General features: G+C 42.0%; 1 protein-coding gene across 3 annotated transcripts in view; it reads right to left on the reverse strand.

Annotated features, from left to right (window-relative positions):
- Positions 1 to 16652, reverse strand: part of LOC147701646 (osteoclast-associated immunoglobulin-like receptor) — a 909258-nt gene that overhangs the window by 393206 nt on the left and 499400 nt on the right. For 2 of the 3 annotated variants that reach the window (XM_086930267.1, XM_086930266.1), the window contains one exon: positions 13254 to 13544. The exons of the other annotated variant lie outside the window; for it this stretch is intronic. In XM_086930267.1, the coding sequence (XP_086786393.1) occupies positions 13254 to 13544 (291 nt within the window). The remainder of the gene's footprint in view (positions 1 to 13253; positions 13545 to 16652) is intronic. 3 annotated transcript variants of the gene reach the window in all.

Here is a 16652-nt window from a genome sequence, read left to right on the forward strand (position 1 = left end):
GTGGAGATGACAATGCGCAGTATGAGGGCAGAGCATGTTTGTGGTGGAGGACGTGTGCGGTTGGCATTAAAGTACAGAATAAAAGGTGCCTTCCATCCAAGTACACATTCGTAATAAGCGAACACAAAGGAAGCGAGAAAAAAAGTTAAATGGGGGAAGGATGGCTCGCTGCGAGGTGGAGTGCAGATCAGGAGGTGGCAGGGCGTGCAGCAGCGGAAAAGCACACTCCTCAGACGTGCCGAATTTCTGAGCCTCGCCCCACCCCTTCCCAGCCAAGGGCGAGGATGGCTTGCTGTGGGTATGTCCTGCAGCGAAACAGGAGGAGTCCTCTTACTGCTACATCAGAGGTGGGGGTGGGTTGAGGAGAGACCGGCGCAAACACCCTTGTACATTGCTCAAGAGGCCCCTTAGTGACAGGGGCAGAGGTGGGCTGCAGCGTGCATGCAGTAAGACTCAAGTACCCTCGTTGTGCACTACTATCCGAGAGCCCTCCTGACGGCAAAGATCAGAAGTGGCTTGCAGTGGGCATGCAGAGAGTACCGTTAACCGTGCGGCTCCAGATTTTAAACGCGGCTTCAATGCGCTTAGAGGACCAAAAGCTCCAGGGAAGGGAGACAGCGCGGTTTTACCTGTGCCGGCAGCAGTCAAAAAGAGTAGGGAGCCGTCGATGGGGCCTTAATACCAAGGGAAAGTGCAAAGAGCTGAGCCCGTCTCCGGGACGTCTGGGCTCGCCCTGCCTACACCTCTCCAGCTGTGCGCACCAGTCCCGGTTTCAACTCTGACTTACGGCTATGGTGGGGTAGCGGGTGGGGGGGGAGGGTGTGTATGGGAGGAGGGGAGTGGCGGGGTGAGGTGGGGGTTGTTAGATAGAGAGTCAGGACAGGGGCAGAAAGAACAGGGTGGTGGTGTATACGACACAAGGGAGATTTTAGTTAGAGAAATCAGGCGTGCAGCAGTATTGTTATTTCTAGGCACAAGGTGATTAAGTAATTTGCCCAGAATCACAGGATGTTGAGCAGACACTGAGACTTGAACCTGATTCCTCAGGTCTAAAGTTAGCAGCTCTGGCCTTAACGCCACATCCTCCACAAGTAATAGTCCACCTTCGTGACAATGCCTTCTTCAGTGATGCTGTGTTCTCCTAGTTTTCGTTTCCATTGCGAAGTATGATAACTTTGTGTGTACCCCCTAGCTTTCATCCCTGGGTCATTAAATTCTCCGGAGACTGCTTATCTCACTGCCATCTAAATACTTAACCTTTGCCGGATAGCGAGCAGAGCGCGATATTTGTAAGCTCAGAAACACTGTGTTAAACACATGCTCTCGGTGAGGCTTTTAATATTTATTTTTCAGGATCTTGTTTCAGTTAAAAAACCAGTTACAGTGTAGCTGTGAGGCTAATAGTGGTATTTAGTTTTAGAGATGTGTGTGGATTTCCCAATTTATTAGTCTTTAGCTTTATGGAGATTCGTTGCCTAGTCAAATCCCAAAGTTTATTGCATTTATTAGTGATGATGAATGTGTGTCAATTTTTTCACTATCCAGTTTTTTTTGCCAGTTAAATCCAAAACGGAACATAGACAACAATTCCAGCTGTACGTTAGCTCTAGATGACCGTGTTTCCGTTTGTAAGCTTTTATTAGCTGACTCTTGTCAGGAATAAAAATAAAGGTCACGAAAGAAATACAGTTTGACAATGGCCCACCCCCAAATCATTTTTGTTTTAGAGTGGGTCAGTGTTCCATTACAGTATATAATGCATGCCTGAGAGATGAACACCCCTGTTCTTAATAACAAGAATTTGCAATGCAATAGGTCTCACATTTACATGAGTTTAAGCTGTCGGCATTGTGAATAACAATGCCTTTTATTTATCTTTTAGAAACGGAAACAAAAATAAAATGCATTGTCATTTACAATGTCGCTAGCTCAAACTCACTTAAATGCGAGACCTATTGCATTGCAAATGCTTGTTTGTGGTTACTTTTGATCCCTTTCAATTATAAATTAAATGTGTTTTGCTGAGTACTGCAAATGATAGGGCTAGAGCTATGTGGCAAGTGTTGTTAATCCATTATTATATAGAAACACTGCAGTTGCCTACTCTCATAATTGAAATAGCATTTGGTTATACTCAGGTCCACTGGAATTATCTCACAAGAGAGGACCAAATTATGTGGCAGGGGTAACAAAATTATACAGCAAGAAATGCCAAATTCAGTAGCATATTTTGTAACAGTATTACCCTATTAGTACCACTTTGACATTCAAATACAGCAATAAACTACTAAAAGGGGTGTCCAGTCAACCTTTGGGAAGGACCTTCCACTGTGCAGCAGCCCATGTTGCTGCATTTTTTAGTAAATTAGGATCTTTTTGCAGCCATTGAAAAAAATGCAGTACCTCAATTTTTAAGTCTTGCCTAAACAATAATGTCTTATTGTCTTATTGAATATATTGTCATTTTTGGCACGCTACACAAACTTAGCTTGTACTCCCTCAAACGGGGGACTTCATTTTAATCTTTTTAACCACTGAATTCCTTAGCATTTCAAATTTGTGGGGGAAGGTGTTGTTTTTAAACTGTCCATCGTTTTGAATTGAACCTGAATCTACCTGAATTTGTTTTCGATGTATGTTATTTTGGGACTAGCCCGTTTCACTCAGCTTGTTGCACTTTAGCCGCTCTTGGGTGATATTTACTTTTCCACTCTTAGCTTTACCTGCGGTTTAGGAGTCTTCTCGCTTTCTGGCTTGTCATGCCTCCTTTCCGCCTGCTACTTGGTTTAACTGCCTGCCTTCCAGATCAGTTTCTGGGGTGGTTGAGGTGGGGGGATCCCTCACAGAAGTGCAGCCATTGTCTGCACATAACGGTCTAGTGGTTGGTGGCACACACATTATTTAATGTGTGCGCCAAAGGCAAGCCCGTCTGCGCCCATCCGTGTCAGGAGCATGGCCTGCGGCAGAAACGCTGCCCAGTTTTCACCAGGTATGTGTATGACTAGAAAATCTCTTCTTGCCCTAAATAAAACACCATACAAATGCAAAATCCAACTTGGGGTTACAAAATGGAAGGTCGCCATCTGCTGTAAGGCCTGTAAAAACATACTTACCCCCGTACAGGAAACACCTATTAGTAACATCCCAACCTCAAACTATCTACGGGGAGGTCTTATTAATGCTAGATTACTATGTACACATGCTCAAAATATCTATGATGTTATTTTAGATGATAATCTAGATTTTTTTTTAATGGAAACGTGGCTTAAAGCATTGTGTAACCCTGACATTGTTTCTGCCCTCCCCTTGGCTATCAAATTCATATAGATAGGCCAGAAAAACGGGGAGGAGGGCTTGTGATTATTTATCTCATTACACTGAAATGCTCCCCATTTGAATGAACTGACCTCAAAGGTGCAGAAAGCATTGGATACTGCTTCCAATTAGAGGACTCCTTTTACTTCTCAGGATCCCTGTTATACCACCCAACAGGCCCTTATTTGAGTGTTTAGAACAGCAGTAGATATATCATGGGTTCGCTAACGCTTAGATTCTCCAATTGTACTGTACTGGGAGATTTTAATCTCCACCTAGACGTGCAAAATGAACTGGGTGCAACTAACTTCCTGGAAATTGTAGAAACTCTTGGCTTGAATCAGCAAATATCTACACCCACCCACATTGCAGGACACACCCTGGATGGCATCTGCTCAAATCTCACAAGCCTCATAGTTAATGTCCCAGTTAGCCTCACCTGGTCTGACCATAAGTTTGTAACTTTTGAAATTAGGTGTCAGCATATGAATGTCTTTATTGGCCACACCCCCATTATTCAGAATACCAGACGCAAGTGGAACGATATGGCAGCCTCTCTAGACCTTAGTATAGAAGCCTTGGGCCGCAGGTCCAGGATGACAGGGGACCCATCAGTGGATAATAAATGCTTATCCACTCTTAGCAATACTTTTGCCCCTTCAATCTTACTGAAAAATCGTTTGCCTAAGAAACGCTCCGCCCCTTGGTACACCCAAACCATGAGGGAACTACACAGCCAGTTCAGGAAACAAATGGCGGCAAAGTTACAAACTGGAAGAACAATCCTTGTTTAAAGCGGCCTTAAAAATACCACTAACAGATCAAAGCTGTAAAGAAATCCTATTTTACCAACTTACTTAATTTCGCAATGCCAGATCAAAAAACTATCTTTAAGATAGTAAATTCCTTTACCAACCCTACAATCCTTCAACAAGAGATTCCCCTTCACAGTCTCTTTGCAATCGCATCGCCGAGTTACAGAATGTCCAATCGCTAGAAAATAGATTTTCCTGCAGTCCCTGTTCCACCTATAGAAGTGCCCTCTAATTTAAGAGATGACAGACTGCCTCTCCAGGCCTTTCAAGTTGTTAGCCTAGAACAATCCCACCAGGCCATACTTGCATGTAAATCAGGATCTCTGTTTGAACCATGTCCCCCTCAGATTATAAATGCTATTATGGATATCATTACTCCAATCATTAATAACCTAACAAACGCCTCTCTCCCTCATGCAGAAGTACCCAACTAATGGAAAATTGCATCAGTCAAACCGCTCCAGAAAAAGCAACTTGCAGATCCCACCCCTCTTACTAATCTTTGTCCCATCTCCCTGCTTCCAAGCCTTAGTAAAATTACAGAATCTAGTAAATATTCAACTGATGACATACGTAAAAGTGGCGAACATTCTACATCCCAATCAATCATGTTTCAGGCCTCAGCACTCAACGGAATCAATGCTTACGTACGCTGCCGAAGCCCTTAAATCTTCATTAGACCAGGGAGAAAATGCTGTGCTGGTCTTATTAGACTTATCACCAACTTTTGACATGGTCTCACATGGCATCCTACTGGGCCACTCAAATAATATGCCATTTCCATCTTGCCTAGGCTTGGCTAAAATAATTACTAAAAAATCGAAGCCAAGTTGTTATTCTTGGCCAATATCAGTCAGTAGAAGACCACCCTGCTCTTTGGGGTTCCACAGGTGTCCATTCTCAGCCCAGTGCTCTTTAACGCCTACATGGCCTCCCTCATTAGTCTGATATAGGCTTTTAACATTGAGATAATCTCGTACGTAGATGATACTCAATTAATTCTGGTACTAGATAAAAACACCACACTTGCTGAAGAAAATCTTCGTCGGTGTCTTACTGTGGTTTTTCACTTGATGAAAGTTAATCATTTAAAACATAATTCGGAAAAAATTTAAATCATGCCACTTGGGACATCTAATACCTTCTAACGCAGCTTATGGTGGCCCACAGATACCCCCCACCCTCCAAACACAGTGATGGCGGTAAGGAATCTGTTTTTTCAGATAAAATCACGTTTTTCGAAAAAAGTTTTTCGATCTTGTCCCCTACATGGCCAGGAAAATAATTGCAATGGCCTAAATCACTTCTAGACTTCATTACTGCAACAGCCTTTAAGCAGGAACCCATAAATCGGTCTTAAACAAATTACAGATGGTGCAACATCCAGCCGTCCGATTAGTATTAAAATGGCCTAGAAGCTCATCAGCTGCCCTTAATGCACTTCATTGGCTGTCCAGTCATAAACGAGTCTTGTTCAAAATCCTAATAATTACTTTCAGAGCTTTTAATTCCACAGGCTGCCACTATCTTCGGGCCAGGTTTGCTAGCTATGTGACACACCGAACACTCTGATCATCCAATGTAAATCTTTTGAAGCCCCCTGATTTCAGGTATATCACAAAGGGTGCGAAATCTATTGCTATACTTGGGACCAAAGCTTGGAATATGCTCCCCAACCATCTACGTTTCATCCAAACTGAGACCCTTTTAGGATGGCTCTGAAAACCTGGATTTTTTTCTGCCCCTGACGCTCTATGTAGATCACTCATCTGACCCTCTTAGTTCTAGTTGTGCCCGTTAGGGATCCGCACAGCGCCATGATGCTCCTCAGCGTGAAAGCTACGTTCTAAAAATATAACCTTTTTATTATAACTTTTCAACATTCTGCACATCACCCATGCTGCTCTACAACATAGCTCAAAGACACTGGCAAAGCCAAAAGCTCTGGCTAAACACTTATAAGGTCCCAAAAGCGAGACCTATGCTTGTCTAACATAGGGATTGATTTTTACAAACTCCTCTCACTTTGCAGTCACGGAAAGAAAAGTAAAGTAGATTTTGTGACAATATTGCTGAGGTACAGAGAGTGTAAATGAAAAGGCTGTAAGGTGTCATTTTTTAAACACACAACAAAATGTAAATACGTATACACATACAGCAGTCAGTGAAGCAAAAATAATGCACATTTTATGTAATTCTGAATGGTAAGGGAAGAAAGAATTTAATAGGCTCAAAACAAACCAGGACGCTTTACTTGGTGATGCCCAAATAAATAAGCATTAACTGAAACCGATTTCCCCACATTATCTTTTGTGTGCAAAATTGATTAATTAGTAAAACTGTATATCTGTGCAAATATAGTGGACATTTCAATTGAAAACGTGCTGTCTTTAAATTACAGTGCTGTGCCACACAATGTTTTAGTTATATTAAAAAAATTGCCTATCTCATCTATTAAAGCTAGGTGTTTGGCGAAAGTTTGTGTTCTGAAAATTGGGTCTTGGGGCTACAAAGTTTGGGAAACACTGATATACAGAAAGACAGTGTTAGGAAACACGCTTTACTTAAAACCTGTCTACAAATGGAACCATATCTATCATGGCCTATGACTGGGTATGAACGTTATCTATTAACAAGGTTCCGTTTTGACTTGTTTCACCTTTTACTGGCGGTACCGAGTGGGGCCCATCGAGGTCAAGTGTTGCCAGCTTGCGGCTGCGACGGAAAGTCTCTGCAAGATCTGGCACACTTTTTATTTATTTGTCCTTATTACATAGTACCCCGGAGGCTATATCTAAAACCATGCCTCAAAGAACTGAAATTTGCACAGATTAAACCAGCACTTTACTACCTTCAACTTCTGAACTGTGACTGCACTTTATTTGTATGCAGTTTTCTGAAATTAGCAATTATTTTCAGGAAAAGTATGGAGGGATAATCATGCTGCTGTTGTTAGGTATTTTTAACTTTTTTTTTAGCTTGCTGTAACTATTTATATTCCTAAAGTGTTTATTCTGCCTGTTACTCTTGTTTTATATTGTCTATGTAAATTCTCGTCTCACAAATGAAATGGATTATTTGTTTTTAACTGTATGCTTATGAATTGTGCTTTTATGATTGTAATGTTAACAATCGAATAAAGTTATTTGAACTTGAACTTGAACACTGATATAGGGGAATGTTTATGAATTGTTTTATTTTGTTGATGTTTGCTTTGTACTCATTCCCTTTTCTGTAATTTACATTTCATGTGCATTCCAAATTATTTTCATTGGCCATCGTTTAAGGAAAGGGAATGTATATCATTATTATGTGTTTACTGCTATTGTTCACGCTCTAGTTTTACATCACTTGACTGCCACTTATTAGTTTCCAAGCTTCTATACTGGAATGTTGATATTTTGCAGGCTGGTCTCTTGGAAGATTTATGACTCGTTGATGATCTACTGGAAATTAATCATTCTTAAAACTTACCTAAAGTTTCCTTACTGGTGGTTCCTGTTGACAAGGAAAACTTCACAGGCGTTGCATACACATTGTCCAAAGCAAGCCTCTTTTTGTAAACAGAAAAAAAATCAAGGGGCTTCCTTTCAAATTAAATTGCGTTTCTCTTATCCACCTGAGTTTTCTCCGTCTTTAAACATAAAAGGTTACACACACAGCTCACTGTTATGTTGTGTAAATATGTTATGTACCTTTAACCTTGCACATTCCACATTCTTTAGAATGAAGTGTACTGTGTTCCACTTTCCTCTGTGTGTTCTACATTTATCCAGTTGACGCTGACTGACTACCTGTCAGCTGTGTACCTGCTTGCTTAAGGATTAAAGCTGTTACAACCTACATTGAAGTGTCATTCTTCAATTCAACAAGTGGCGATGATCGGGATATTCTACTCTTCAATTAAAAAAAAAATTCGGTTTTTATTCATCTGCAAGCAGAGACGACGTTACGAAGTATCTGGAGGTGCCTTTAAAGAAATCGGAAAAAACCTTCGAGCTTCTGGGCGGTGAGCACGTTCCCTGTGCTTTGTGGAACTGTTGTGAATATTTATTTTAAATGAATATTGACACTTGTTAGAGCTAACGTGCATTGGATCTCTTACCGTTGCATTTTTAATAATGCTCTGTGGAGTCTTCGCGCGTGACTGCCTCTGATGCTGTCCTCATCCGCACGCTCGCAAGTTCTTAGGCTATCTCCAGCGTCTTTTGCTCCTACGTCAGACATTCAACGTGAACACGTGCGTCATACGCAGCGGCCATTTTGGATTGGTCTAGCCTACTCGTAGTCGGAAAACTATCTAACTGACACAAGTGAATTCAGCTGATTCAGTCACACAGGGAAGTGGCTATTCAAAGCATTTTTAAGGTATTGCCAATCATTTCGTATATTATTTAAGAAATTAAACGTTTTGACATTTTGGCATTTCTTTTGCTTTTACGAACTTTTACATTTCCCGGATTTTAAACTCACTGGTGGTGAAGAAAGGACTGTGAAGGAAAGACTATTCAAACTCTCTTGTTTAGCAAGTAAATATTTGTTATTTTTTCTCTTTCACTGAACAATTCCACCGGAATTCATCTCATTTTTTTATTTTATTTTATTTGGAAATGAGTCAACAAACTTTCTCTTTGAGTAATCCGCAAGACGTTTGGTCCAAAGGTTCTTCACCAGAGTTGAAATGGTTGGAGTGGAAGGACTACTTTCTGAATTACATGGAGACTGTGGACTCTGATGGCAAAATGTCTGCAGAACAAAAAAAACGCATCCTTTTGCATTCTTTAGGTCCACAAGGTCTTAAGTGCTATGATCAGATGAACAAACCTATTGTTGGGGCTGGTGAGAGTAATGTTTTTACTATTGCTCTGTCGAATTTAGATAAGTATTTTGCCCCCAAGGTTTGTATTGGTATTACGCGGTATAAATTTTTCAGAGGAAGCAATCCAAGAATGAAAGTGTTGATGACTATGTTGGCGAGTTAAAAAAGATGGGGAATGATTGTGCATTTGGTGTGTTATTAGATGATTTGATTCGTGATCAGGTTGTCATGCATGCAAACAATCCTGCAATTCAGGAACGTTTATGGAAGAATGGTGACGCTTGTCTAGATGACATCTTAGCCTTAGTTCGTAAAGCTGAAACTTCTAGCAGGTGTGCTAGTGCCTTGAAATCTGATAGCACTACAAAAGATATTGTTGCTAAAGTTAGCTCCAATTATAAAAAGACCGGCAATTTCAAACAAAAGAATGAAACATGGGTAAAACCTAAAATGAGTGGTGAGACTCCTAAATGTTACAGATGTGGGAGTTCTGAGCATTTGGCTTTTGCTAAGTCGTGTCCGGCTAAGAAGAGTAAATGTGGTGCTTGTGGTCTATATGGCCATTATACTGAAGCATGTAGAAGGAGGACTAAGACTGTCAAATGCATTCAAGAGGATGTAGACTCTGAGAATAATTCGTCATCCAGTGGTGGTGATCAAGCTTCTGAATGTGCAGTAGTCCTAAAAAAGAAACTCCTTCTCAATATTCGGGATGGATGTTTATTGGTTGACAATAAGCCTGAATGTTGGATGCATATAGGAGGTGTACATGGGAAAGTCTACGCGGATTCTGGTTCTCCTTACACAATTGTCAATGAGGATGTTTGGCGTAGTAATTTTGTTGACCGAATAGGGTCAAATTTATCTTCTCCTGATATTGACCCTGAGGGTTATAATGGTGAGAAGATTGATATCATTGGTTTTCGTTGGTTGAAATTTGAATTCAAGAATCGCAAATCTTTTGGTAAGTTATACATTTCGAAACAGGGACCATCGGTTTTAGGATGGAAAGATCAAGGTTGATTTACATATAATCCTTGATCCCAATTCAGTTGAAAAGGTTCTGGTGATGGATGAAGGGACTAAGACCGGTGATGTACTGCTAAAGAAATTTCCTTCTGTTTTTCAGAAGAAAATTGGCAAATTAAAGGATTTTGAACATAAAATAATCTTAAAGGATGATGCGATTTCCAAAATCCATAAGGTCAGAAGCGTCCCTATTGCCTTAAGACAAGATGTTGCATCTGAGCTTGATAGATTAGTCTCCTCTGATATAATTGAGCCAATTGAGGCATCTGCTGGGGTTTCTCCCTTGGTTGTGGTGAAACGTGCAAACGGAAAATTGAGACTCTGTGTGGATTTGCGCCATTTGAATGATAATATTGTGGTTGACCAGTTTGCTTTACCAAAAATAAATGAGATGTTAGCTTTACTCGATGGTGCTAAGTGGTCACCACAATTGATTTATCTGCTGCATACCACCAGATTCCTTTATTTAAAGACAGCAAGCAATACACTGCTTTTATAACTCAGCAAGGTTGTTTTCAGTTCAAGAGAATGCCTTTCGGCCTAGCTTCAGCAGCTGCTGTTTTTCAGCGCTTAATGCACAAGTTGTTCTCCAATATTAAAAACACAAAGTTTTTCCAAGATGATATCCTCATTTTGGGAAACACAAGGAGGAACATGATAAAACTCTAGAAAAAGTTTTAAGCATTTTGGAGGAAAAGGGTCTGACAATTGAGTTTTCAAAATGTACTTTTGCCAGTGATCATGTTACCTATTTAGGTCATGTTATTGACTGTGAAGGGATCAAACCTAAGCCTAACCTCATTGACGCTATCAAATGCGCTCCCTCTCCTAAAGGGAAAGATGATGTTAGGTCCTTCATTGGGTTAGCTGAATTTTGTTCTAAATACATTCCTAATTTTGCAACCAGAGCGTATAAAATTAGACAACTTTTGAAGAACAAAACCAAGTTTGTATGGTCTGTGGAGTGTGAACAAGATTTTGAGGACATAAAAAGCTGCATCACAAACATTGCTTCATTAAAAAGTTTGAATCCTGAAGCACAAACCATTATTGCTACCAATGCCAGCATCAAGGGACTAGGTTCTGTTTTCTCTCAAGTGGGGGCGAATGGAAAAGAACAAATAGTGGTTTATGCGTCTAGGTCCTTATCACCTACTGAGGAAAAGTATTCGACCATCGAAAAAGAAACTTTAGCATGTGTGTGGGCTGTGAATCATTTCAGAGCTTTTGTGTGGGGTACAAAATTAATTTTGCGTTGTGATTACAAGCCGTTACTCAGAGTTTTAACCACTGAGGGAAGCCAGACTTGCCATTAAGTTGCAAGATTTTTGTTATAAGATGGAATTTGTACCTGGAAAAGAATTGCATAGCTGATTTTTTGTCTAGAATGCCCAAACAGCTTGTAGAATGTGAAGATGATTTATGGAATTCTTTCCAAGTTGCGTATGTGCAAGACCTGGAAGGTACAGGTATTGTTAAAGAGAAGTGGGATGAAGAATATCTTAATGATAATGAATTAGTATCAGTGAAATCACATCTAGCTGCTTCCTGGCCCAAAAACGTGGATAGTAAACATCCTTTAAAGTCTTTTTGGGAGGTCAGGTTTGATCTAAGTATCAGGGAAGGCAATATCTGGTTTGGTGAAAGGGTCGTTCCTCCCAAAACGCTGCGTTCAGCTATCATGGCTTTATGTCATGAGGGACATTTTGGCATTGTCCATTCCAAACGCACTGTTAAAACTTCTTTTTGGTGGCCTGGAATGGACGCAGATATAGATAAATTTGTGAGGAATTGTAAATCATGTCAGGCTGCTGATAAATCTTTGGTTTTGTGTAAGCCTCCTATGGGCACTATGGTGGAACCTAATTCACCATGGGAACACACAGCTATTGACATTATGGGTCCCATTGGTAATGACCAGAAGTATATTTTGGTGTTGATGGATCTTTTCTCAAGATGGCCTTTTGTAAAGATTGTTAATAGAGCAGATACTGATACTGTTTTACAGTTCCTAGATAATTCTTTCACTTTCCTTCTGTTTTATTAAGTGACAATGGCGTTCAGTTTATGTCCAGTAAGGCTAAAGAGTACTTTGATAGATTAGGTATCAAGCACAAAAGCACTGCTTTGTATAATCCAAACAGCAACGGTCTGGTTGAGCGCTTCAACCGAGTCATCAAAAACACAATTCAGATGTCTGCTAATAACAAGGATTGGGAAACTCAGGTATTAAAAATGGTTTGATCTTACAGAACTTCTATTTGTGAAGCCACAGGGTTTCCTCCTTTTGTTCTTATGCGTGGTAGAAATCCACAAACAAAATTCACTCCTGGGTGGTTGTTCAAATCCAATGTTGGTAACTGGTCTGAAGATTTTGTAAAAGAAAAAACTCAGGCTTCACACCTAAAGAGTAAAGTTTGGTATGATTCAAGGCATAATGTTAAATATGTTGACATTGTTGTAGGTCAGTGGGTAAGGGTAAAAAAAACCTTGCAAATCTCCGAAGGAGGAAAGTCGTTTTTATGAGCCTATCCAAGTGGTGGAGGTCTTGAATAATTCTGTTCGTCTTACTGATGGACGGGTGTGGAATCTTAAAAGGATTGCTAAATGGTGTGATCCATTGGATTCTCTTAACAAAAACAATTCTTCTGATTCCGTTTCCTTGCACTCTTTTAGCAAATCCTCTAATTTGTTTGACTTGGAGGATCTGATGCGCTCAACTTCTTCTGAATCTTCTAATGTAAATGTCTCCAATGAGGTTGTTGTTAGTTCTAATTTAGCTGTTCCAAGTGTATCAGGTTTAGTTGATCAAGATGTTTCGACAAGTTTGACTGTTCCCAGTGTTCCTGTTTCGAGTAGTGCCAGTCAGAAATCATTCAACACTAACAGGAATCCTAGACGTGAAAAAAGGCCTCCTGTTTGGTTGGCTGATTATATATCTGAAAGTTTTCTATTATAAAGCAAGTTTTTTTTGTTTTTGTTTTTTGTTTGTTTTGTTCAAAGAAGAGGGATGGTGCGTGTTATAAACATTTTATGTTTTTTTGTTTTTGCGTTCCGAAGGGGATGTGTTATGTTGTGTAAATATGTTATGTACCTTTAACCTTGCACATTCCACATTCTTTAGAATGAAGTGTACTGTGTTCCACTTTCCTCTGTGTGTTCTACATTTATTCAGTTGATGCTGACTGACTACCTGTCAGCTGTGTACCTGCTTGCTTAAGGATTAAAGCTGTTGCAACCTACATTGAAGTGTCATTCTTCAATTCAACACTCACCTTTCCCAATCTGAATGGGGTCACTGAGGGGGGATTCCACAGATTCTCCGGAGTCCTGGATCTGATAGGAGCACCTGTACTTGGTGCCATCTCTAGCATTCTCGGCGCTGACTGGAAAAGTAACGCTCTGGCTCTCAGATGAAGGAGAGCGATCAGTTAGAGGAGCTTTCTCTCCATTTTTGTACAGGAAAAATCTTTTCACTGTCTTTTCCTTGAGTGCTGAGCAGGTAATTTTGTAATCTCCTTCTACGTTCTGCACCAGCTCATAGGAGATGGGCGGTTTGGACAGATCTGAAATGAGCAATGAGAAATATGTTGTTTAATGACAGTGTGAGACATCAGAGTTTAAATTGGCCAAAGATCTTTTTAAGTACTGAATGCCCGGGTGGCCGGGTGCCCAGGCCTAGATTTGATTTCACTTCTTGCCCCTTTCTTTCTTTACTCTACTGCCCTTTCTCTTTACACACATGCAGCTTCTTTTAATCTCTTCACACCATTTTTACCTTTCTTTTCCATAATTCTTTCCCCCGTTTCTGTCTTTCTATCTCTTCCATTAGGCCAAAGTATGATAATAGCAAATAATTCCTGGTACCAAAAAAATTAGTGCCAGTCCCCAACCCCAGCAACCATCAACGCAAATTAAACATTACGGGCCATATGTACAAGGAGTTAACTTTTTTGAAGGTTTTGCAGCGAGATTTTTATCGCCTTATGTACAAGCTGCCGTTAACCTCCGTTAGCAGTAGTTTTCCGGCGAAAACGTCCATTATAAAGATCGCCACTTCTGTTAGCGATAATGACATGCAAGAGAGGCTGGTAACTTCACTTAGCAATATTTACGAGGGGATTCCTTAAGTTTGAAGGACCAAAAAAACTGCCTCTAACTGCAGTTAGAGGCAGTTTTTTAGGACCAGAAAATAGCTGGTATGAAAAATGGAGATAACCCTTGGGACCTCATTTCAGTAGGTTTTGTTGCTGGACCGTGCTGCAAGCAATGTTGCTGGGGTGCGCCAAAACTGCAGGGCTGGACTGCGCACCCTCAATAGGATAGTGCGCATTCCTGGGCCTCACTCATGAAATGTGTTGCAGCACTGCAACAAGAGAGCGTTGCAACTGTTTTCACTACCCCCTTCTTACGACACCATGGATACGCTGTATTTACTGGACAGCGCTCCTAGACGCAAGTAATGACAGATACATCTGGAATCCTGACGTATCCATCTGGGCTAAAGTCACCCATTGCTGCAGTCGTGTCACAACCATGACGCAACTCCAGCAATGCATGGGGCCAGCTTATCCCTGTGGCACTGCGTCACCTTCACGCCTGCCATATGCATGTGTAAGGTACTGACGCAGGGCCGTTCTTGAGGGGTGCCTGGATCTTGGCGCAGTTGGAGATCCATCAGTGGCGATTGTAGGCTGCGGTGTCATCGTCTGTAAGCATTAGCGAAGTGGTGGTGCTGAGGGAGTTGACGAGATGTACTTCGGTGGCCTTAATCCAGCTGCCAGGGGGGCGATGATGGCAGTTGTGTTCGGTAGGCCTGGTGAAGACGTGATGTACACAAGGATGGTCGGTCCAGGAGAGTCCGGTGGTGTGGCTGTAGTTGAAGGTCCTGATGGCGGTGGAGACTTGCTCAACCCCGTGTCCTGCTATGTAGCTTGCTGCGGAAACTAGCTGCTTGAGTCTGATGTTGGAGAGCTATCCCAGGAGGGGGTAGTGATCTGGTCACTGGGGTTGTCCAGGTGGAACATGAGTTCACCGAGTAGGATGTCTTCGATGGATTGGAGAGCCTGGTGTGCAATGAAGTCTACAATGGAATCTGAAAATGGGTGTCCACGGCCCGGGGGTCTTGCAGAGGAGGTTGCCGCAGAGGATGGGGCTAATGTTGGTCCGGATCTGGAAGTTGAGGTGTTCCATGGTCACTGTTGGGTCATTAGAGTGCGTGGTCAGTTGGAGTGTGGTTCTGTAGGTAAAGTGAATACTTCCTGCTGGACGGTCAGGGTTGTCCTTGCGTGTGATTTAGTAGCCATCAGTGATGGTGAAGGCAATGTTTGGTCCGGATGCAGCTGTTGGTTCTGGCAGGCGAAGTGTCGTCCAGAGTTAATGGCGAGGAGGGTGCTGGCGCCATAGTTGTGGAGTGTCCGAGAGAAGGGTCCTTGGTGCTGAGCGCGGTACTGGGGTAGACAGATGCAGACGGGCTTGCCTATGGCTTGCCTTTGGCACGGGAGATATCTATTACAACGCAGGCATTACATCATAATGCCTTTACAACGCAAATCCAACAACGCAGGTGCCTTTATATCTCATTCCATTATAACACATTGTGAGTCAGTAATGGGGTACTTTAAGGTGGGTATGGGTTTTGGGTGTCAGAGATTAAATGTGGGGTGTATTATGGGGTAAAATTAGAAATTTGGGGTCGGTTTTGGGGTCAGTCATGAAAGTTGGGGTGTGCATTTGTGTCAAATATGAAAATTGGGGTGTGCATTTGTGTCAAATATGAAAATTTGGGTGTGCATTTGGGTTAAATATGATTTTTATGGTGTGTTTTGGGGGCTGAAAAATGAATTTTAGGGTTTGCTTTGGGGTGCAAGGGTTACTTTCATGGTTGCACTCACTGAAGTGGGAATAGTATTGTTTACATCTCCGCAATCCAACACCTTTCCTTCTGTTGCAATACGCCTAGTATTAGTATGCACTGTAATGGAATGCGATATAATGGTATGCGTCTGTGACAGGGCGGGTCGGCACCATGAGGAAGCTGAAGATATACGAGAATGTTGGTCGGCAATACCTATCTTACCCCCTCTTGTCCCCTTTCAGCAGAACACATGGCTTCCACAAATCCAAACTTTATTAAACACCGACGAAGAACAAGTAGCGGGTACCTTTATTTGGGGCTTCCTCCAGGACGAGACTCCTCCCCTGAATGACGTCACCACGCACGGACCGTCAAAGGAAGAAAATCTCCGGGAGAAGCCATACGGCGATACCAGTGAGGAAGGAGGTTTGGAGTGGAGAGCGAGAGCGAGAATCCGGAATACCGAGGAAGAAATGGATGACGAGGAGTGAGGCTTGGGGCCCGAGAACAGCGCTGCAAAGCCGGGAGGCTAACGACCCCACGAGTCACCCTGCCACGTTCCCAGGGGAGGAGCGTGGCTGGAACAGGTACAGGGCAAGGTAGCAGGCTGGGTAGGAAGGAAAGACCGCCCAAATGCGTAACACTGAGTCCCCTCCATCAATCGCTACTCCATGTACATATCCCCTGTATATACAACCAATTTCCTGCCCTTCTTTCACGAGCACCCGAGCACCGGACTTCGCCTTCGTGGTGTGATTACACGTTGAGCACTATGGAGTTGTAGCTTCCTCACCCCCAGTCCCTGGTATAGGAACCA

This window comes from Lissotriton vulgaris, chromosome 7 (genome assembly GCF_964263255.1).
Source record: "Lissotriton vulgaris chromosome 7, aLisVul1.2, whole genome shotgun sequence".
NCBI lineage: Eukaryota > Metazoa > Chordata > Amphibia > Caudata > Salamandridae > Lissotriton > Lissotriton vulgaris.